The 22829-nt window shown below is 35.9% G+C and overlaps 1 protein-coding gene across 2 annotated transcripts in view; it reads left to right on the top strand.

The window, feature by feature from the left end:
• The window catches only part of PIK3C3 (phosphatidylinositol 3-kinase catalytic subunit type 3), a 156866-nt gene extending 136431 nt beyond the window's left edge, over nt 1-20435 (top strand). For both annotated transcript variants that reach the window (XR_004345351.1, XM_032602470.1), the window contains 4 exons: nt 2960-3128; nt 8666-8756; nt 13109-13234; nt 20061-20435. Coding sequence is in view for 1 of the 2 variants with exons in the window: in XM_032602470.1 (XP_032458361.1) it covers nt 2960-3128; nt 8666-8756; nt 13109-13234; nt 20061-20075 (401 nt within the window). In the remaining variant the exon portion in view is untranslated. The remainder of the gene's footprint in view (nt 1-2959; nt 3129-8665; nt 8757-13108; nt 13235-20060) is intronic.
• The last annotated feature ends 2394 nt before the right edge of the window (nt 20436-22829 follow it).

Below are 22829 nucleotides of genomic sequence, written 5' to 3'. Positions count from 1 at the left end.
GGATTGATCCCTTGATCATTATGTAGTGGCCTTCCTTGTCTCTTGTAACATTCTTTATTTTAAAGTCTATTTTATCTGATATGAGTATTGCTATCCAGCTTTCTTTTCATTTCTATTTGCATGGAATATCTTTTTCCATCCCCTCACTTTCAGTCTGTATGTGTCCCTAGATCTGAAGTGGGTCTCTTGTAGACAGCATATAGATGGGTCTTGTTTTGTATCCATTCAGCAAGCCTGTGTCTTTTGGTGGGAGCATTTAATCCTTTCACATTTAACGTAATTATCAATATGTATGTTCCTATTACCATTTTCTTAATTGTTTTGGGTTTGTTTTGTAGGTCCTTTTCTTCTCTTGTGTTTCCCACTTAGAGAGAAGTTCCTTTAGCATTTGTTGTAGAGCTGGTTTGGTGGTGCTGAATTCTCTTAGCTTTTGCTTGTCTATAAAGCTTTTGATTTCTCCATCGAATCTGAATGAGATCCTTGCTGGTAGAGTAATCTTGGTTGTAGATTCTTCCCTTTCATTAACGTATACCATGCCACTCCCTTCTGGCTTGTAGAGTTTGTGCTGATAAATCAGCTGTTAACCTTATGGGAGTTCCCTTGTATGTTATTTGTCGTTTTTCCCTTGCTGCTTTCAATAATTTTTCTTTGTCTTTAATTTTTGCCAATGTGATTACTATGTGTCTCAGTGTGTTTCTCCTTGGGGTTATCCTGTATGGGACTCTCTGCGCTTCCTGAACTTGGGTGGCCATTTCCTTTCCCATGTAAGGGAAGTTTTTGACTATAATCTCTATAAATATTTTTTCTGGTCCTTTCTCTCTCTCTTCTCCTTCTGGGACCCTTATAATGTGAATATGGTTGTGTTTAATGTTGTCCCAGAGGTCTTTTAGGCTGTTTTCATTTCTTTTCATTCTTTTTCTTTATTCTGTTCCACAACAGTGAATTCTCCCGTTCTGTCTTCCAAGTCACTTATCTGTTCTTCTGCCTCAGTTATTCTATTGATTCCTTCTAGTGTAGTTTTCATTTTAGTTATTATATTGTTCATCTCTGTTTGTTCCTTAGTTCTTCTAGGTCTTTGTTAAACATTTCTTGCATCTTCTCGATCTTTGCCTCCATCCTTTTTCCAAGGTCCTGGATCATCTTCACTGTCATTATTCTGAATTCTTTCTCTGGAAGGTTACCTATCTCCATTTCATTTAGTTGTTTTTCTTGGGTTTTATCTTGTTCCTTCATCTGGTACATAGCCCTCTGCCTTTTCATCTTGTCTGTCTTACTGTGAATGTGGTTTTTGTTCCACAGGCTGCAAGATTGTAGTTCTTGTTGCTTCAGCTGTCTGCCCTCTGGTGGATGAGGCTATCTAGGATGGTTGATGGGAGGAACTGGTGGTGGGTAGGAGCTGACTGTTGTTCTGGTGGGCGGAGCTCAGTAAAACTTTAATCTACTTTTCTGCTGATGGGTGGACCTGGGTTCCCTCCCTGTGGGTTGTTTGGCCTGAGGCGACCCAACACTGGAGCCTACCTGGGCTCTTTTGTGGTGCTAATGGCGGGACTCTGGGAGGGCTCATGCCAAGTAGTACTTCCAAAAACTTCTGCTGCCAGTGTCCTTGTCCCCATGGTGAGCCACAGCCACCCCTGCCTCTGCAGGAGACCCTCCAACAGGTAGGTCTGGTTCAGTCTCCCCAGGGTCACTGCTCCTTCCCCTGGGTCCTGATGCACACACTACTTTGTGTGTGCCCTCCAAGAGTGCAGTCTCTGTTTCCCCCAGTCCTGTCGGAAGTCCTGCAATCAAATCCCACTAGACTTCAAAGTCTGATTCTCTAAGAATTCCTCCTCCCATTGCCGGACCCCCAGGTTGGGAAGCCTGATGTGGGGCTCCGAACCTTCACTCCAGTGGGTGGACTTCTGTGGTATAAGTGTTCTCCAGTCTGTGAGTCACCCACCTACCAGTTATGGGATTTGATTTTACTGTGATTACACCCTTCCTACCGTCTCACTGTGGCTTCTCCTTTGTCTTTGGATATGGGGTATCTTTTTTGGTTTGTTCCAGTGTCTTCCTGCTTATGATTGTCCAGTAGCTAGTTGTGATTCTGGTGTCCTTGCAAGAGGGAGTCTGTTTCTTCATTCAACAATGATTGCTTAGTATGTGCTAGAAACTATTCTGAGGCTGGGGAAACAGCAATATACAAAATGCATAAGTCCTTGCCTTGGTGGTACTTAGATTGTAGAATCCAGGGTGTTACTTTTAGTGTTATAATGTATGCCTACTTTATACCTACTTGTAAATCAAAAGATGATTTCAGTGGTGAATCATTCTCTAAAGTGATTGATCAGTCACATTCTTACATATGTGACCTACGAGTTTAGATGACTTCTCAAGGGTTTGTCTTCTTGGGCACTATAGCTGTATTCAGCCCTTGACAGAGGTGAATACTGTGCTTGGTTTCCTAGTCTGCAGCTAATGAGTAACACAGATTAGTTGGAAATGATTCAAATGAAGCTAACAATATAATTTGAAATTTGGGGGGATGTTTTTGAAGGTGGGGAGAATAGTGATAAGTTAAAGGAAGGATTCATCTCAGGAATACTTAAAGAAGTGATCTTCCTTTAGCATAAGAAATTTGCTACAAGATACTAATTTCTACTAATACCTTTAAAAGTTGTCCAGCCTTTAGCCATCTTTGGTTCTGGAAATCTAAAAGTAGGATTTAAATTTTAAAATATTACTGTGGGATGATTTTAAGTATAGTTTCATCAGAATGAATGTGAGCTGAAGGGAAATAAAATATACTCTGAAGGCCACTCCCTAGCCTGTGGCTACAGGATCAGACAATTTAATAGACTTCATCATGAACTAATATTCTTTATGAAGAGACACTGCTTTACCAATTATATGACATATCTATTTCCCAGTTCCTTAATATAAAATTCTGGAAACAAATGAGTTTTTTATCAACATCCAGGCAAACTCTTCCACATAGACTTTGGATATATTTTGGGTCGGGATCCAAAGCCTCTTCCTCCTCCTATGAAGCTGAATAAAGAAATGGTGGAAGGAATGGGGGGCACACAGAGCGAACAGTACCAAGAGTTCCGAAAACAGTGTTACACAGCTTTTCTCCACCTTCGAAGGTAAGTTGATTTGCTTGACGTAGAGAATTTTGGTAAATTGATTTCACAGAGCAAGAAAAATATTTGTTCAAATGTATACATTCTTTAGCATCACTCTTTTTAGAATGACACAGGCAGCAGTATTTTTTAATGTACATTTGATAACTATTTTGTTAAACAGTCTGACATCAAAGGAAAAAGACAGTTTCTTGCTTTCTCACTAATTATTTGACTGCTAAATCCCACCAAGTGGGAAGCTAGCATTACACAAGAATGAAGCATTTAGCTCACTTGGAGTGATTAGTCAAGTAATTTTTATTTTTTAGCACCTTTACTAACCTTAGTTTGGAGCATTCCGAAACAGTTGAAGAATAAACGTTACGTATGATTTTGTCTTTCTTCAGCACCTCATCAGTCATTCTGCTTAAAAAAAATGTTGATTTTTTTTCTCTATCCCTTTTTCTCTAAGGCCACTATATCTCTGCTTCCTTCATCCAAATTTACTTAGGACTGGACATCATGTATCATTAGGAAAAAGATAAATTAAAAATCATGTTTGTTAAATTCAGGACATGGCACTGATGGTTAGTCAAAAATAATGGATCATTTTATTCTAACTCCATTTTCAATTTAACTATGCAAAATGAATATTCTTAGTCCACCAGAAAAATCCCAGCTCAGGAGACACCTGTATGCTCTTCCAGGTGAATATGTAACCAGTAGAAGTGAGTTGCCTATGCATGTGGGCCCTGTCTTTTCTGTCTTTGTAACCTCAGTTTATAGACAGTATATGTATGTTGAATAAGAACCTTCAGTATTTGTACGAACAGTTCTGCATCACATCTGGAGTGAGGCCATGTTCCCTGGTGATATTGATACTACTGGTCCCAGGTGAATGGCTGTCTTATATTAATAAGGTTTCATCTTTGCAGTGGCTCGATAGGCCTTCACTGTTAACTCAGTCTCGACCGCAGGTCACAAACTTTAACATACATTTTACAAACAGCTGCATTATTATCCTGTGAGTGGTAGAGTGGCTCAGTTTTACTCTCCAGAAATGCTAAAGGAATAATGAGAAGATGGGTGTCTGGTGATGCAGAAGCACTTTCAGAGATGAAAATTCCACTTTAATACCTAGGATTTTTAATTTAAAATAGAGCCTACAGAAAGCTAGATGAAACTATGGTGATCTCAATGAGGAGGCAGACAAGATGATATGCAATGATAACTAGAGAAATGTCAAAGGTGCCCTATCTTATTGAAAGCAGAAAGAAAGCAATGTGTCTTATAAACTGTCATTGATAATGGATTAGTAGCAATTCAGCAAAATGAGAAAATAGGCAGATTATTAGTATAGAGCCAAAAGTTAACTTTCCTCACTACTAAGAAAAATCATAAAGAGATTAATCTACCTCACTTTATGTTAAGTCTTCATGAAAATTGTTTTACTTTTTTAGTTTCAAAGATTTCACTGTTAAGATTAGCTAGACCCTAATATTTTGATAAACATTTATTTTTTAATGTTGTATTTTAGAATATGGTTCAGTTAGTAAAAATTTCTCTTAGGACATAAGAATTAACCAGATAGCCAAAAATTTGTTTGGAGGTAAGGATATTTGACACGCTTAATTATTAGAGTTTTTAGGTGGGACCAACTGTGTTCTTTTCATGGTGTTTGTTGATTGCTGATCAACAAGAAATCATTGAATAAACTGTGGACCACAAACAGAGCAGTCCCTTTTGAATTAAGTTATGAATGTTACTTGTACAGGTGCCGGAACACACTTTATGGTGTGATTTTCATATAACAAAATACACTGTTATACCAATAATAAATTAGAAAATTTACTTTTTGAATACTCTTATGGCAACTCTCTAGTAATGCTAAAACATTTTAAATATTAAGTGTTCAAGGAAAACATAACTTCTCTTAATCCATGTTTATGCCAAACACCATGATACAAAGAGGGCCTAAACTTTTCAGTAAAAATATTGAAATTTGGAATGCATTTTGCTGTATCAAGCAAAGTTCTTACATTGTCTTAGAGGATGTTTGCCTAGTCTCCAAACAGCAGTGAATCTATTGATCACACTACTTTTCATCATTAATCTCATTGTTTTCCCTTCTAGAAGTAGTACACTTGTTAAATAAATATTTTTATAGGATTCTACTCTGATATTTGTTGCATGCAAAATGGATAGATTGTAGGGGAAACAAGACGTCTGAAATGCTGTTAAGAACCTCACTTGTTGTAGTTAATGCTTTTTATTCTTAGTATTGAAGGTTTTTACTGAAAAATTTAGACCATCTTTGTATACCCAGTGAGTAGCATGGTGGTTGGCATAAACATGGGTATGAGAAAGAGTACATTTTCCTTGAACTCTGTACTTAACCTACTCCTTTTTAAAAATCTAATTTATATCACATCCATCCTTACATCTTTGTCTAGACTTGGTTTTGCCCACTTTGCCCACTCTATCATTTTTTTAAACTTAACCTTATATTTTCTTTTAATAATGGCTTTAAAGATTTCTGGTAACCTTTCTGTTTTTCTGGATAGCATTTGAATGACTAATATATAATTTCTGTTTTGTGTAACTTGTTCTGTCTTAAATGGAAAATGCAGGTTAATGGCAACAGATGTAAAAGATTAACACCGTTAAGGTAGTGACAGGTTATCCACAAAGTAATTGGATGTTTAAGCTTCTTATAGAATATTCCATTTTATATTTATTTACATTGTTTCCCTTTGCCATAATAATAGAAGCATGGGTGGTTATATGTATACCAGCAGATAATGGAGAAAACATTATTTGCCTTTTACAAAAGGAACACACATGCTTTCATAAAGGCAGACATTTTAACATAGATCCTGGCTGACCGTTAAAATCACCTGGGGTTCTTTGTGGGCTAGGGGGGGACCAAAACAGTTCTGAGCCCCATCAGATTTAATTGGTCTGGGATTTGGCCCAGGCATTGGTATTTTCAAAGAAGCTTCCCAAATGAATTTAATGGGCAGCCAGGTATGGGATATACTTTGAAATATCCCTTTCAAAACTGAACCTTGTATTCCTCTCCCTGTGTTACCTTGTGGTAGATTCCTGAGATTCCCCTATGGCAAGGTTGGGACAAACCCTATATAGTCAACAAAACAGAGTATGAATAATTAAGGTTCATTGAAAGAATATTTTTTCGTAACATAATATGTAGCAGTTGGTTGTATCCTACTGACACCAGTCCTTAAAAACATTTCTTTTATTTGGTGTAACCTACTCCTCTATTTTCTTTTTGCCTTACTGGTCACTCCTGCTTCTTTGCTGATACCTTCCCTCTTCTTCCTGACCTCTATATATTAAACTATCTACAAGTTCCATATCAGTATAAAGAGTTCTGGATCTTTTTCCCCTAAACTCTCTCCTTAAGCATTTACATCTAGACTTGTGACTTTAAATAGGATCCAAATGCTGATGATTCCAAACTATTACCAGCAGCCCTATTATCTCCTCTGAAATATGTCTAACTGCCTATTTGACATCTCTACTAAGAATGTAGTAGGGATCTCAAACTCAATATGTGTCTAAAATGGAACTCTTGATTCCCTGCCCCAAATCCTGTTCTTCTTTCATTCATTTTTTTTTTTTAATTTTGATAAATAACCATAGTTCCCCATGTAGGCTAAATCCTTGGTGACATTCAGGTCCTCTGTTCTCCACTTCATTGAAGGCATCTTGAAGCAAGTGAGATCCAGTCCATCTCCAAAATATAGCCTGATAATGTCCATATTATTTATTTTCCACCTGGACATCTGTAAAATAGTTTCCCTTCCTCCATTCTTATTCCCCACAAGATAGCCAGTGTGGGCTTTTACAAAATGCATATCTGAGTATGTCACTCTACTCTTTAAACTCATTTATTTCAGTACAGTTAGAATAACATCATACCTCCCTAAGATGACTTTTCTCCCCGCCCCATCAGCCTTTGACCCATTTTGCTGTTTTTTCTTTATTTTTAAAAATCTTTTGTCAGTCAAGTACTCATGAAATTATCTTCTTTGTCAGTTTATTGTGTGAGTCCCCACCCTCCTCCAGAATGTAAGCTTCATGAGTATGTAGAGACCTTGTTTGTTCAGTTCACCACTATACCCATAGTGCCTAGAACAGTGTTTAGTGTGAGTACTCAATAAATATGTGTTGGTTGAATGAATAAAATTATTATGTGGGTAGAAATGGAATAAGCTGTGACATGGTTTTTATCAGTTCCCACAAGGAAATCAGTAACTTTAAAACTATAAGTTCAAGCAGTTTAGCTATTATCATACTTTTTTTAAAAGAGTATAATTGAGTTAGGGCCTAATTTGATTAGAATATTATATCAAGGTAGAATTTTTTCATTATAGTGCCTGATTTTCATGGGTAATATAAAATTCAAAAATGATGAAATAGGTAATTTGAGGTTCATATGGATAGTCATTTTTGTCTACAAGTTCTATTATCATTACAGTTCAAGTATTAGTTTTTATGTACTTTTTTATATTATGGATAAGTAGATGGCTGGAATAAAGGTTCTGCATAACCTAAAGTCCTGACTTCCATCCGCTCGAGAAGACAATGCAAGGCACTTGTGTTGACACTTCTACCAAGACCAGCTAGAAACCTTCATTGCCTGAAACCAAAGCTTTCTTCACTTACATCCATCCCCAAAGTCAAACCTGGACCTCCTTTTATCACTACAGTGCTGCAGGGCCGCTCAGGGCATAACTGTCCAAGGGGAGAGTGTTCTGGAGCAGGAGGTGGGTTGCACCCAGTGTACACTTAATGATACCTTTCCCCACATGGCTGCACTCCTGGAAATAAGATTTGGAATAGTAACATTCTTTATTCTTGTTTGGAGGAGGATGAAAAGTTTGATGATTGATGAGGATAAACCTTTAGTTCCTACAGGGGCCAGCATACTCCAAAAGGTGAAGTTATTTAGATATCTTGCACATATTTAGTGTAGAAGAGTACAAGCTATTTTCTCCTCCGTTTAGGGTTGCTTGTATCCAGGCCCGTCATTATATTTTCGAAGATGGTGGGATTAGTGTCCCTAGAGGATATTTATGAATGATTACTGAACTCACACTATTTCCCTTTGACTCATTTACCCATGACATACTGAGGTAGTCTTAAGGTAGCAGATTCTTGTCAGCATTGAGCAAAGACAGATCTTCATTGCTTAGTAATGCTAATTAATGGTATAAAGCAGATTCCCCTTAGATCCCTTCTCAAAAGAATATACTTACTAAAGAGTGAAAAACTGTCATTATTAGATGGTTACTCCAAAAGTGTGTTCCCTAGTGGGGGACCTAGAAATGGCATTATATCAAGACCTTAGAATAAGATATGTTTTCAAGGCTTTCTTTTCATTGAGACAGCTGGTGAATAAGCTCACATTCTATTTTCCATAGGAGTAATAGTAACCATTATAAAGCACTACTTCTAGGAGTGCTCTTAATATGAGAAAGAATGGCAAAATTCTAACACATTGCTATTTATTTTTCTTTCCCACTCTCCTTTAGGTATTCTAATCTTATTTTGAACTTGTTTTCCTTGATGGTGGATGCAAACATTCCAGATATTGCTCTTGAACCAGATAAGACTGTGAAAAAGGTAATTTTTATACATCCTCAGATATCATAGTCTACTTTTCATATGTAAAAAATAACAGGATTTTAACAACCCATTTCCCCTTGTCCCGACCCCTAGACTCTTAAGTAACATGAATTAAGAAAGAGACCTTGTGTATATTTTTTATTTCACATTCCAGAATATGACAGCCTCTCAAGTCCTCTGCAACATGTTTTATCCCCTTGCCTGTTTGTACCCACAGTCACATGAATAGGTCACTACACCAAGAGAGGGAGCTTACTATCACAGCCCTTTCTCTTTGTCCTGAAAGTTTAGCTTCTCTTTAATATTCCTACTGGGATACCTGATTCCTGGTACTCCCAGACTAAGCCTGCTAAGGATCAGAAACAAAATATTGTAATAGTATGGAGAAGCAGAAGCAAACAGCCATTCTTTATCCTTCCCATTCATACCCTTGCTTACAGGGGTTTCTTACTGTGTCAGGAGAATAGAGACCTGCCTTAACTTAACCTGCAAAGAGAAGAATGAAGGAAAGCCATCACGTAGATGAGCAGTTATTCAGAACTATTGTACCCTGAGTTGCAGCAGGAGATGGGAGGAAGGGTAACAGATTTGAAGATTTTTATTCAAATTAATTTCTGACTCTCTGATTCATTGAGAGGGATGTATGTAGTATACTTTATTTATCCAAAGGTAACATAAAATGATCTTAAATATCAGTGTGGTTATTAATACTGAACTTCAAAGTTAGTGTAGTTTTTTAACTTACAGAAGTATAAAATTACTAAAATTATAACAGTCTCATAGATGGAATTGCCCTGGTGGTTGAAATTAATAATTGGCACCAAAATCCCTAAGTTCTGATGTAATTGACTCTTAGCATTATTAGAAAGGTACCTCTGTGGTTTAAACATTGTCTTGGTCCATTTGGGCTGCTGTATATAACAAAATACAAGAGACTGCATGGCTTGTAACAACAGAAATTTATTTCTCATGCTTCTGGAGGCTAGAAGTTCTAGATCAGGGTGCCAGAATGGTCAAGTTAAGGCCCTTTTTGGGTCGAAAACTTGTTGTATCTTCATAGGGTGGAAGGCACTAGGAAGCTCTGTGGGATCTCTTTTATAAGAGCACTAATCCCATTCATGAGGGTTCCACCCTCATGACCTAAACACCTCCCAAAGGGTCCACCTCCTAATATTATCACATTGGGCATTAGTGTTTCAACGTGGATTTGGGGGATACAAAAATATTTACATCATTGCAAACATGAATGAAGCTAATCTCTTTTACCTAATTTTATGAGTCATTGGCAAGCAATGAGAGGGATTTTAATGTAAATATTTTATTGCTTAACCATTTAAGGAAATTATGTTCTTATTAAGATTTCATATATTATTATCCAGGAAGCACTGTTTCAGCACCCCCCACCCCCAAACAAGGCAATGGACTACTTATCACACTAGGTTTTGGCCTGGGTTATTTTTTGTCAATTTAAGCTCATCCATCAAGAAACATGGTTGATGAACGTTTTCTTAGCTAAAGTTGATGACTGCACCAGATTTCAAATGTTGTTGCCTTTTTTTTTTGCTTTGCTGTTTTCAGGATCTGTTTTTGCTGTTTATTTTAAACCCATCTATCTCTGTCATATGTTCACTCTTGCCTGACTTTACTTGTGTTCAGAAGTCATTTATGAAAGTTCTAACAGTATTTGTCAAACGGAGTCTTCCAGTTTCTTCTGCCAGTTGTTATATAGTTATTGTTCTTTTGTTTCAACTTTTGCTTCTCTTTTAGAGAATCATAATTTTATTGTTTAATTTGTTACCAGCTCTCTTTATGGCATCATCCTTTAACACATGAAGCAATTAATTTATAGGGAAGAAAAGCATGTACCTTAGTCATTTTTCTTGACACTGTTTACTCCCTAGCTGTTTATTCTAGTTTCAATTAAGTGAACCTTGAACAAAAAGTATTTTACCATATTTTTACCCAAAAGGGTATTCCATAAAGATTTATTTGCTTGCTACTGTTTTATCAAGAATGTGAAGTAACCAATTGCAACATAAACTTGACTTTAAAGTCATAATAATATTGGAAAGTGATGCTGCAATAGACTAAAATTTATGTTTCATATTGGTTGGCTTTTTTAAGAAGTAGAAATAGGTTTTAATACTTTGTGAAATAACCCTTGCTGGCATTACTTTGAAGTCTTACTACCTAGAAAATTTTTGCATTGATCTCATGAATGAAAGCCAGCTAAAGAAACAGAGTAGCACATTTGAGGCTGAAGTCTTCAGAGAAGTACATATTATTCAAATTATTTAATCATAACAAAGTTCAACAATATTTTCCTTTTTTCTAACATATTTTAGTACATATATATCAATTTCTTTTTACTTCTTTTTAAACTGTCTACTCATTTTATGGTGCTTCACAGATAATTGCGTTTCCTACAGATTTTGAAGGTTGTAGCAACTCTGTGTTGAGCAAGTCTGTTGGTGCCATTTTTCCAACAACATTTGCTCACTTTGTGTCTCTGTATCACATTTTGGAAATTCTCACGATATTTTAAACAAAGGGTATCTTATCTACCTTTGAAAGACAGTGCAGAGGCTGAGATTTACAAGTGTGTATCCTTTTGCTTAAAGGCACTCTCCAGATTGTTTTGAGTGCAGCCTTACTAATGAGGTGTGAAAGGAGAGGGTTTGGAGCTGGTAGGGATAGCCAAGAAGTCAGGGGAGAAATTCTGGAAAGGTGAAAGTCACAGAGGTGACTTAGGGGACAATAACAAGTAGCCTAACATAAGTCAGTATATATGAAAACAGATCAACCATTTATATGTTGTTAACCTTCTTTGTTATAAAAGAGAATGTCTTCATATTTGGCAAATAACATTTTCTTTATATGCTAAATACATATCTTCTGTTTGTAATTTAAGTACTTATGTAAGTATGCAAGTTTTGATAAATTGGGTTAAAGTTTTATTTTGATTCTCCTGCCCTACAGTTTTTTGACATTCTTAAAACATAGTTCCAAAATTGTCAGACATGACCTCTCTAAGTAGAAATCAAGGAATATAATGGATTAAACTCTTTAACTGGGACCCAGAAATGGAAGAGAGAGTTGATTGAAAGTATACTTTTAGGTCTCCCTCCACCAAATTGTCCTTCACTTATTATATTAACCTCTCTTTTACCTCCTCTATCCTGAGGCTGAGGGCTGTCAGATCAGCTGGTATACTTCCAGTGCAGTGAAGAGAAAAGAGCACTGAGCAGGGCCATGGGTTGTCATACTGTCTGCCCTTTCTTCTTCCTGGTTTTATAGTAGTTAAACTCTATACTTAAAAGGAAATACTAAATGTGGACCACTTTTTATCCACTTGGAAATCCCATTTTCTCCTAGCCTGCCTTTTCAGAAATATATATGGGTTATTTATAAGAGGAGAAAGGAGTTAGTACAATGGTTAGTGCAGTAGGATGCAATTGTCTGGAAGTGCAAGCCACTTATCATCAGTTAAAGGTCCCTGGATTGGCTTCATAAATTCTGTGTCTCAGTTTCTGCATCTTATAGATGGAGATATTATCTGCCTCAGAGCCATCTGAGAGTTGAGTGAAATACTGCATGTAAAGTACTTTGCACAGTGTTTAGCACAGAGTAGTCATTCAGTAACATTGGCTTTTGTGTTTTAGGGAACTATTCTGATATATATCTCTACTAAGTTTTCTAGTACTTATTGCTATTGAGAATCAACTGTATGTTTTAATATGAAATAATGAAAAAGTCCTCTGTCTTTGGAAATTATAGGCCAGTTGAAGTAGTTCTTTGCAGAAGTACAGGGAACTCCTATAGGAAAGGGGACATTTTAGAAGATCTAGTTTAGTTCATTTTGCCAGCAATTGACATAGTTCCTGTTCTTGTGTAGGCAGAGAAGGTGAGGGAGAATAGTAATATAAGCTTACCTTGCTATATCCATTTCATAAAGTGAAGGAGATTGTTAATAATTATTATGTCACAATTTAAATCTTATAATTCTAGCTTTGAAATGCAAATACTAAAGCACACCTTTGAGTTAAAAGAACAATTTTTGTCTCTTTTTAAATTTGCAGGGTCTAACAGAATTATATTTTCTATTCACTTTGTTAATTCTTTTCTGCAGAAATATTTACAACCAACAAAGATAGGGTGATATAAAGAGCATATAGCAAAAAGTAAAGTTCCACATTCAAGAGAATAGTATTCAGAACTCTTTACAGGTTATGAATCATTTCTTTGGCATAGAATAGTTCATTGTAATAATATCTGTATCTGTTTGTTCTTGTCTTTTCGAAATGTGTGTTTTTCTTTATTCAAAAGCTAATAAGACTGTGACCTTGTAGGTTCAGGATAAATTTCGTCTAGACCTGTCTGATGAAGAGGCAGTGCACTACATGCAGAGTCTGATTGATGAAAGTGTCCATGCTCTGTTTGCCGCGGTGGTAGAGCAGATTCACAAGTTCGCCCAGGTAAGTTCTCTGAGGGCAGTGTGTTCATCTCAGCTTCTCTGTGTACTACCCTAGAATCCTCACAGAACCATACCTTTCCCTGCCAATGACATCTTTTCTGGTTTTTTTTGTCAAGCCTTCTTGACATCTCACCAACCTTCCAGTGTGAAAGTGTTCGATGCACTAGTAACATGCACTAAAACATCCCACTGAAATGTTCTTAGTAACTAAATTGTGGAGTGTCAGCATAGTTGTATCTGTCCTTTGTAGTCACTGGTGACTATAAACCCTTCTTGAGAATAATCTTGGGTCTAGCAGAGGCCTTGACAAGTGAGACTTGGACACTCGTTGGATTTTGGTAAACTGTGAAGTGCTAGGAAAGGAGGTTAGAAGCTGAGAAAAGCGATGTGTAGCACATACAGACTTTTGTGAAGTGCTAGGAAAGGAGGTTAGAAGCTGAGAAAAGCGATGTGTAGCACATACAGACTTTTGGTTAGCAGACTCTTTCCTATAAATGTTTGAGGGAAGACTTTTTGATGATAAACCTCAGATTTAAAAACTGTTTTAGTTTTAAACTTCATAATGAGGTTGATGCTGGAAGTGATCAGCAAACAGAAAAATTAGGCCACTTTCCTCTCCCACATCCTCTCACTCCTCTCCTTGTAAACTCCTTCCTGACTTTACACATTCAGTTAATAATAATTTTACAAATAACCCAAGCTCAAAGCTTGTCTGTTTTAACTTCTCCCTCACTCAGTATACAGAATGTTACTAAGTCTTGCGAGTTTCTTTAAGCATTTTTTAAATCATCGTTTTCTGTCATTTTCCCATTATAGACATTTTAACCCAGTTGTTTTTCACTTTATGATACCTTGGGTAACTAAAATCCTTCATAACTGTTCTCTCTGTTTTAGTATCTTTTTTTCTTGCAGCATTCTTATCTTTATTATGCTAAATATTTCAATTAGATATATCTTCACAAAATACTGTTTTACACTGGGTTTTGTTTTGTTTTAAATTTAAATGTGAAAAGTGTTTCCCTAGTGCCTAAAAGTGACATCCAATCTCTAGGAACTCAAGGCCTTCCAGACTGCTGTGTTCTAAACTTCTTTCTAAGCTATTTTCCTAATACTCTCTTTCTCTCAATATTTTTATCCTCTTCCATTTCTCTGGCTACTTTGCTGTTCTATTTCTTCAGCCCAGAATATCCATCTTCTTAATAATGAATCATCTGTAAACTCCTGCTTGCTAAAATCCAGTCTGTCCTTCCAAGATCTATTCTTAATGCCACTCTGATTCATCTTCCTCTGAATATTAATAGTACTTTGTACTTTTATTATAAGTTGAACTTATATTTTGTTTTCTATTATAGATATTTGGATACTTACCTTATAACTCCTAAAATGCAAACTTCTTAAAGGATGGGATGTATATCAGTGACCCAGAAACACGGTGCCTTTAAACACTTAAGAAATATCTAATGAGCATAAAGGAATTTTTTTTCCTGTAAATGTTAGCTGATACTCTTTCTCTCTCTGAACAAAACATGTTTCTTCTCTCTGAACACCAGTCTGAGTCATATTTTATTATAAGTGCCAACTCAAGGTTTGATTCACATGTCATTAATCATAGTCACTTCTCGAGAGAGTAAACTGTGACTCAGATGGTAAGTAAGTGACTTGTCAGAGCCACCGAGCTAGCTAATGGCAGATCTGGATCAGCATATATAGCACAGCAGAATATTTTAGAGCTGTAAGGGAAAAAGGCCCAGAGATGTATAACGACTTAGCCAACTTCATGTGTCTAACAAGGGACAGAATCAAGGCTTGAACCCAGATCTTTTGACCCCCCCATATCCAACCAATGATAATCTAGATTACTTTGTAGCTTGCCGAACTCGAGTCTTCTTTATCAGAATCCCATATTCTTTTTTATTTTCTACTGAGGTATAGTTGATTTACAATGTTATATAAGTTTCAGGTGTACAACATAGTGATTAACAAGACTCCCATATTGTTTATCCCAAGAAGTTAACCTGAAAATATTCATGCTCTTAAGTTTCTTTAAATATGTCATCTCTGCTCATACTATTGTACAACTAAAACAATATCAACATAAGAGTAACATAAGAGGGCTTCCCTGGTGGCGCAGTGGTTGAGAGTTTGCCTGCCGATGCAGGGGACACGGGTTCGTGCCCTGGTCCGGGAAGATCCCACATGCCGCAGAGTGGCTGGGCCCGTGAGCCATGGCCGCTGAGCCTGCACGTCCGCAACGGGAGAGGCCACAACAGTGAGGGGCCCGCATACTGCAAAAAAAAAGTAACATAAGAATATTAAATTTAATTGGAACTTGCTTAGGCATTGAAGGATACCAGAGATACTAAATGAGGTCTTAATTTCACATAAGTCTTTTCAAATTATAAAATTATAGATGCATACTTGTTTCTTAACTAATCTCTGAGGAAGTTTATTTTCACTTTGAAATTCACATTCCTAAATATTGATACTAATAAATCACATGCACACTCAAATTTTGATGATCAACATCTGTTTTTTGTCACTCATAGCATTTATTATAAGGATGCATTTTGCTAATTGAGTTATGCTAATTTTAGTGTATTCCTGTTAGTCATTATGGATTATAGAACCCAGTTTTTAGAAAATGGAGGTAGACAGATACATGTTAACAAAAGTTCTTTCTACATAAAAGAAGTATTCTTTAAAATGACTAAAAAATTGCCAGATACAACTATTATGTTGAAATGCTGAAAAGGCTTATTTTATTCCATCACGCCAATTGCTAGTAAGGGTAGAGATTAAACATTGCAATATTTGTTGCCTAGCAACACCCACCTATTAGTGGTAGAAATTTTCCACTGAAAAACACTTTTATTTGGGTCATTGTCTTTGAAATTGCATCATCAGAACTCTTCTTCCCAGCAGAAAGGTGGAGGTCACTTAGTTTGGATCACTTCCTGCTCTAAACTACACCTTTCAATGGAAATCTCTCACATTGCAGCCCATTTCTTTCCAGTTTCTGCTTTTTCCTGTCTCTCTTCACTGATTGATGGTAGAAGTCTGGAGAAAGGGGATGTGATTTTCATTAATCTTAATACATATTAAATCTAATTAAATGAATATAGATTAGGGTTAGAAATATATTTTTTTGCACACTAAATGTTAAAAAGTAAGAACAGATTGCATTCAGAAATTTTACCTAAGTCCCAGCTCAGGATACTAAGAACAAAGATCACTGTCATCCATCTGGCAAGGACCCTTCCTTAGCCCCTGGATGTTCAAGGAGGAGGACCACAGGTCCGAGTGGAGGGTCACATGAATGTGCAGTCCCATCTGTGCACCTTTAACTTAAGAGAAGCCAGCTATACACACACACTCTTACACTTGAGGGGGTTAAAAAAACAACAGTGAAAGGAGGAAAACAGTGTGTTCCTTATGCCTGATATTTCCCATGTGTCTAGTAAATGTGTCAGGGACTCCCTCCGAAGTGTTTCAGATCCAACGTTCCTGCCATAACATAACTTCTTACAATGCTGAATGTCATTCCAATATTGAGGGTTCTCATGTTTTTTTGTACAACATGGCCTCAGTACAAGCCATCTGCCCCATCTGCTGTTCAAACAAAGAAATAGGTTTTTTGCATCAGTGCTGAAGGGAGAGCTTCCTATTTTGGACTCTTTGAGAAATGACTCCAGTATGTTGCCTTCTGAAGGGCTTTTCTTGAGTAATTTTGTTTATTTATATTCTGTTTTACCTTTAGGTACTGATCTTAGTTCTTAAACCCAGTGTAGGATGTTTCCACTCTAACTGTTCTACTCTCATCTACTTTAAGAAGGCATGGATGCAAAAGATGCCCTAAGGAGAAGAGACTAGAGCATCATTTCTGATTTTACATTATATGGACCTTATTTTACCATTAGGAATAAAGAAGAGCAATGTAAAATATTTCATTGATCAAAACATAATGAATTCTGTGACCAAATAGAAATTCTTCAGTTCTAAAACAAAGTGATTTTTAATTTAGTAAATATTTTTCTAAAGAGTCAGATGATTCCCAGATACGTGGCTTAAATAAATAACACCAGTATATCATACAAAACTATTTTTTATCATTTTGTGTCCCAGATCTAGCCCTAATATATTTGAGTTATCCTGTAAGGAATAATAATAACAACAACAAAAGCACAATAGTAGCAATAATAGCAGCCTATTGAACACTTAAATGTGCCAGAAATTATGTAAACTTTTTTCTCTTCAGTACCTCCTTTAATCCTCATACCTGTAGAGTAAATGTATCACTAGGCTTGTTTACAGATGAGAAAGCTGAGGCTTATCTAAGTTAAATAACTTGCCCAAGGTCTCAAGGTGAACAGGTGAAAAAGTCCAGATTCAAACTCAAACCCTGGATTGTAGAAATAGACAGTAGTTTCTAAATAATGTTTTTCTCAATTTACATCTATGTCTTAATTTATTAGGTATGAATAGATTATGTGGTGAGTGATGAGTTTTAAAAATAGACTTGTAAATTTAAAAAATGATCTTTTAATTTTCTCTCTTTAATCTTTCATCTGAGCATCAAAAGAAAAAAAATCCATGCAGACAGCCAATAGTGTATGACATAAAAAGGAGTTATTGGGAACAGTTAATCCCTGATAAATATGATAAATATGGGATATCACTTATCTTGTACATTGGCCAAAACCCAGTCTTGAATTTTATCGACTCACATGTTCTCTCTTGTTGCACTGCAGTCAGTACTGCTGCATAACTATGTTAAAACCTATGATGTTATAAACTATAATATAGGCACTTGGTACATTACAAATGTTTTAAGGTTTTAAGATTAGTTATCGTAATAGCAGCACTCAGCAGAATGCTCCATAACTTTCAGCTAAAATTCCCTACAGTTTATTTTTCATCAGTACACATTTAATTTCCTTATCTTTTCTAAGGAAAGCTTTCAGACACTTGAATGCACTCCATGCTAAGATTTGCCTGTTCGATTCATTATCGGCTTTAGTAAGTTTATTTGTAATACTAACTATTGTTTTCCCTCCCCTCTGTTATATCGAACTTTTATGTAAGTTCTTCAAATGTGAAGGGAGTGGAATATTTTGGGCTGGCTCTACTACATAGTGTTACTAATTTTTTCCCCCATAGGTACAGACACTTTGAAATATTTATGAAATCTGTTAGAGACCATCTGTTTAGTAGCAGCATTTTTCTCGCATACAAACATATGTATACACAGGTGTGGATACATAGGTGTGGTTTTTCTTTGTTTCCAGGGTATTTAGACTTCCTAGCATGTCAGTGAGGAACTTTCACAGTTTGCCTTTAATCTGCATTTTCAACTTTCATCATCTTCTACCAGCCTTCTAAAAGAACCTTCTTTGTAACCCTGATGAGCTACCCCATGACACTTCCTATACCCAATATCCCTACTTCCCCAAGTAGTACACCTTTTTCTTTGCCTAGAATGAGTCCCCACCCATTTGTCTAACTTTCAGGTGTGTGCAGGGGAGGGATTGCGGGTAGGGGTAAATAACTGTTTCTTTATATAAGCATTTTGTCTTAAAGTAACTTGGGGTCTCCCACAGAAGCTGAACTGTTCCTGGTACACAGTACCAAATAAATGTATGTGACTTTATGTAAGTGCCAAGGACCATTTGAGAAGTTTATTTTCTCTGATACTACCTTTAAGAAAATACTTAAATAGCTTCTTAAATTACATTCCTTTTATTAGCATTAAAAATAAATCTTACCATATTCTTTCTAGAATTGCCACTTTAAATTATATAGATTAAAATCAGTCAGCATCTTTCACATTTATACACATATACACGCATGTGCACATACATACACAAACCCATTTGTCAGCACGGTTCTTTTTCCTTCCCGTTTTCTTTCAGAGTAATAATGAGGTGAAGTTCATAGAAACAAAGTTTTGTGACCCATAAAAAGCATTCTTAATTCCTCCAAGATAAGCCAGCATATATTTGACTGAATCAGAGGGCACATGAGGTGTGGATAACTCACCCCAAAAAAGTGCCCAGAGTTGTTCTTACTGAGAGAGTGGGTGATTGTACATGTTAAAGACAACAACCTTTAACTGTTGCACATTACTTTGAGATAATTGTGAGGGTGCCTAGCACAAAATAGGTGCTAAAAATGTTGATATCTTTTATTTTAACTTGATATTTTAATATTGAACACTATTAATGTATTGGCCCCAAAACAACTCTTGACTGGGCCTTTCTTATTCTTTCAGGACTGCTTCCTTTGATTTTTTTTTTTCCAGACTATTTCTGTACTCTGTATTGTGCATTGGCTGCACTCTGGAATAAATTATACATTTTCACAGTCTCTAAAAATGTCATACCAAGAACTAAGCTCACTACTCAAAATATTAATCATCTGTCACTGCAGAATTCAGTGGAATTTTTGCCCTCCTAGTGCTAGATTTGTCTGCCATGTAATAATGAGATCATCTTGAGCTTACAGTTAGCAAACATTCCCTCTCCCAAATATTTGCTCATATAAACTGATTTTTAAGCAAAGTCTTAGGAATCCTGTACATTGTAGTTAATTTAAATCCTCTTCATGGCATGTAGTAAAGTAATAATTTCACCTTTTTTTTTTTTAATAGAAGACTTTTTTAAAAAAAAATTAAGGACTGGAATTACCTGAGGGTATTTTGGTTTTTTTTTTTTCTATTAAAGAATTATATGTCTCCTTCTAAGCAGTTTTTAGAACTATAAACTTGTTTCTCTTTCTTTGTGAACAGTGAAGCTAATTATTTTCTGTTTCTTTGTTTTTAATTTTTGTAGTACTGGCGAAAATGAAATTGTTTTGGCCCATCAAGATGCTTGTCTCTGTAAGGAAACTACTTTAGAAACAACATGTGTATAACGAAGACTTCAGGCTAACGAGCAAGGAAGAGAATATTAGTCTTCAAAATACCATATATCCTAAATGTTACAGGCATCCTAAATGCCTGAATTCTGTTTCCTTGGTTGTCCTTGCCTAAATATGGTCCCGAAGGGTTTGTTCTGATATATTGTATATATTTATTTTCAAATGTACACATTGTTAATAAGCTAAGAAGTAAGAATTTTGTTCCAGAACCACGTACATATTATGAGAGCTCTGAAGGAATTTCATGTTGACGTAGTAAAACATTTTAGTCTTCAAGTTTGAAAGTCCATTTTTTTCTTTATCTCTTCACATCAGATGAGCAGTTATATGAATCTGGACTGTCTTAGTTTTGGTTGGTTGTTTGTCTCTCCCTCCCTTGTTCCCTTTCTCTCTTCTTCCTTCTCCTCTCCCCCTACATTTTTTATTTTTTAATGTTTTGTCCTAACCTATAACACTTAAAGTTTTACACGTTATAGCCTATTCATTTATACGTTGAGAATTGTATATATTTCAAATAAGATAGTCATTTTTTTTTTTTACAAATACTGTACTTTGTTTCTTATTTTTTTTGTCGTTCACATTTCTCTTAGGTTTTAAGTACATAAAGCAGGTTATAAAAATGTAGCTATCTGAATAATTGGCCAAAAGGTAACATGGCAGCAGCTTTTCATATTGAGCCTAAAATATTTTTCATGTAAGCATAAATTGTCTTTCTGCAATAAATTGTTTTTTGTAATGAAAACTTCGTTTTCAAGAGCTTTTAAAAATAGCTCTCCTAGACCTGTTAATGTAATATATCCTTTCTGATTAAAGCAAAATAATTTTTGGTCTTTTAAGACTAGAAGTCCTACTAATCCATCTAGCTTTTTTGCCTCATGGAACTTTAGGGAAAAGGAACAAACACAAACGAAAAGAGCAGCACAGTAATAATCTTTGCAAATTAATGTGTTGCAAGGTCATGTGATTTTGTTTTGGAAGATAAATAATATCTCATTATTTTGGTGCTGAATAAATATTTAATATCAAATGACAGAAAAGATTAAGAAGGTTAAGTTTAGGCAGAGTTTCAGAGAATGTCATTAATTATAATGTTTGTCACCAAATTCATATCTGTGAGTCTGCCTTGTTGGGGTGGGGTTCCCAGCTGGAAAGCAAGCATATAATTAAGAGATATCTTAGAAGCATATGGAATGTGACTTGTATAAAACATACATCAGATTAGAAAAATGGTAAAGATGAAAAGGCCTTTGCAAATTATCGTAAGAGAATAATGACTAACCTAATTGGCAAGCTTCATCCTCTCTCTTGCTTTTTCTTTGCTTCACATATTTCCATCATTTTTTGTTGCCTAGAAGTTTATAACCGATCTGCATTCTTATTCTTTTACTCCTATTTCTATTGGTACCAAAAAGTTCTCAAAATGGCATTGCTGAAAGTGACCACTCCAACTTTCTGAACTCTTTTAATTCTTTATTTGTAGCTTTTTAATTGACACTTAGTGGGTAGTTTTGTTATAGTTACAGAGGTTGGCCCTTTTCTCTAAAGGGCCAAGGTAGTAAGTATCTTCAGCTTTGGAAAGCATATGATCCTGGTCACAACAACTGAACTCTGCTTTATGAGTAAAACAGTCATAGACAACATGTAAACAAATGGCATGGCCAGATTTGACCCTCAGACCATAATCTGCTGACCCCTGTTTGAATTAACTATAGGGCAAACTGGGTCATTTTAATTATCTTTATAAAATCCATAACATTTTGCATAGATAGTAACATGTATATTTATATTACATGCTCTATATTTTTTGGACTAGTATGAAATTGTATAATGGCAAACACTGACAACTAGTAAGGAGGGTTGATCATGAGTAACCTTGTAGTCCATGTAAACTTGGTAGGGATTATGAGGGAGATAGAGCTTTCTAGGAAGGAAGACAGGTATTGACCGAAGATAGATACCGGCTTTGGTTTTGCAAAGTATTTTGGCTCTGGGTGGTGAGCCTACATCAGAAAGAAAAATGATTCATCAGTTTCAATTTCTGTTGCTCACAGCAACCTCTGTGCTCTTACTATTTTCCCCAAATGCCATTGTTTTTATAACGTAGTCTGTATTTTCCTTTACTATCATTGCCATTCAGATTCTTTGGCAAGTTTTAACAGTGTTTCAAGCACAATGCTTGCTTTGAGTTTGAAGAAAGTGTTTGTGAGGACACAGTGCTTTAATTAAAAATTATGAGTGTACTATAGTATTCAGAGTGAGATTTCTGAGTTAGGGAAAGAAAGTGTGGATAGCAGCCACTGTGAGTGGGGCTACCAGAAAAAAGTAAAGTGTGGTTCACATCCCTAAATAAGGGGTTGATACAACCTGATTTTTGTTATTCTCCATATACTAGGGTTGTATGTTCCCCAGCTCATTTGTTTTATAGAGTTTTCAGGTGGGTATATATTATAATAATAATAGTCAACATTATTTATAAGGGCTTACTATTACATATCAGGATTATGCTAATTGCTTCATATGCATTATATCACTATTCTGTATAGCAGTCCTGATGGAGAATTGTCTCCCCGTTTTCCAGAACTTTAAGGCAAGTGAATCATCTGCCCAACGTAAGGCTGCAAAGTGAGAGCAGAGTTAAGTGTTTTAAGTTGAGTTACTCAGATTCCAGTGATCACAGTCTT

The sequence above is a fragment of the Phocoena sinus genome, chromosome 14 (assembly GCF_008692025.1).
Source record: "Phocoena sinus isolate mPhoSin1 chromosome 14, mPhoSin1.pri, whole genome shotgun sequence".
Taxonomy (NCBI): Eukaryota; Metazoa; Chordata; class Mammalia; order Artiodactyla; family Phocoenidae; genus Phocoena; species Phocoena sinus.
The sequence above is the reverse complement of the archived record's forward strand: the minus strand, read 5'-3'. Positions and strand labels throughout refer to the sequence as shown.